Source organism: Coptis chinensis, chromosome 3 (genome assembly GCF_015680905.1).
Source record: "Coptis chinensis isolate HL-2020 chromosome 3, ASM1568090v1, whole genome shotgun sequence".
NCBI lineage: Eukaryota > Viridiplantae > Streptophyta > Magnoliopsida > Ranunculales > Ranunculaceae > Coptis > Coptis chinensis.
The window spans coordinates 95,792,902-95,794,127 of NC_141458.1; the positions used below are offsets into that span (position 1 = coordinate 95,792,902).

Consider the following 1,226-nt stretch of genomic DNA (forward strand, 5'->3'; position numbering starts at 1 on the left):
GTATGTTTATATGAAGGACAGGACTGGAAAGGGGGTTTGAGGGATTAAAACTATTATTATAGATATTGTAGATTCTAATGCTAAACTAAACTAAACTAAACTATTGAGAATTTATAAGAAAGGAAATTCAAGATATTAGAATCCACCAATACTTTTGATTCAAGGGTTTATTCGTGAAAACCCCCCATTTTATGACATGCTTTTGTGTTTACCCCCCAAATTTTGAATCATCACAAAAGTCCCCTCACTCCGTCCTAGCCCCGTTTAGAAATCATCCATATTTGTTCTATTGCCTAAAGTACCCTCAGGGGGGTAAACACAAATATATACCACCAAACTTGAGTTTCTCAAATTCCAACCCACATACTAAAAGAAATCGGCCCAAGCCCAACTAACTAAACTAAACAACCACCGGAAGTGTCTGGGGATCACCCTCCTGCATACTCATCTTCTTCCTGAACTAGCAAACCCTAAGCACTAACCTACAGACCGCCACCACCAATCGGCCCAAAAATCATTCGAAATTGGTTAGGGTGAGATGGTATGTGAAGTCTTCAGGTGCAACAAGCAAGACTACTATCGGGCTGTGGCTGTGGCTGCGGAGGTAAAATATTAAGGAATTTATGATGAGTACCGTAGCAGCCCCCCTCCTTCTCGTTCAAAGAAGTCTGTGGACAAGGACCAATTGGAGTATACTGAATTTCTTAAGCTCCGAGGCCTCCCTTACTCTGTGACAAAGTCTAACATTGTGGAGTTCTTTGATGAGTTTGAGCTGGCCGAAGACAGCGTACATATTGCATGCCGTCTTGATGGAAAGGCAACAGGTGAGGCGTATGTGGAGGTTGGATCTGTTGATGATGCTAGGAAGGCAATGGACAAGGACAAGATGACAATTGGATCACGATATGTGGAGTTGTTCACCTCAACACCGGATGAGGCAAGGCGTGCCAAATCTAGATCAAAGCAGTGATGCAGGTTAAATTTTGGAAGATTCTCTGACTGGAATGTTGCTTCTGTGAAGTATATATGCTCATAGCTCATTGGTAGATCCTGTCCCAGTTTTCTCATTTTTCTGCTACTGACCCTTCTTTTATTGGTTTATTTGACGTGGAAGGGAATCTTCTGTTAAACATTTGGAATATGGATGATTAAGCATTTTGATGGAGAGAGTACTGTTTGTAATCATTTTTCTTTGGTCTCTTGACATTTTAGGTCCATAGGCGGAT

The 1,226-nt window shown here is 41.4% G+C and overlaps 1 protein-coding gene across 1 annotated transcript; it reads left to right on the forward strand.

Moving 5' to 3' along the window:
* The first annotated feature begins 538 nt into the window (after window positions 1–538).
* LOC147511860 (uncharacterized) lies at window positions 539–970 on the forward strand. Its single transcript, XM_086598586.1, has 2 exons — window positions 539–604; window positions 710–970. The coding sequence occupies exons 1-2, from the start codon at window positions 539–541 to the stop codon at window positions 968–970; spliced, it is 327 nt and encodes a 108-aa protein (XP_086454712.1).
* The last annotated feature ends 256 nt before the right edge of the window (window positions 971–1,226 follow it).

Coding starts and splice junctions, on each gene's coding strand:
- LOC147511860 (XM_086598586.1), top strand. CDS start 539: ATGGTATGTGAAGTCTTCAGGTGCAACAAGCAAGACTACTATCGGGCT. Junction 605..709: donor CTGTGGCTGTGGCTGCGGAG/GTAAAATATTAA, acceptor GAATTTCTTAAG/CTCCGAGGCCTCCCTTACTC.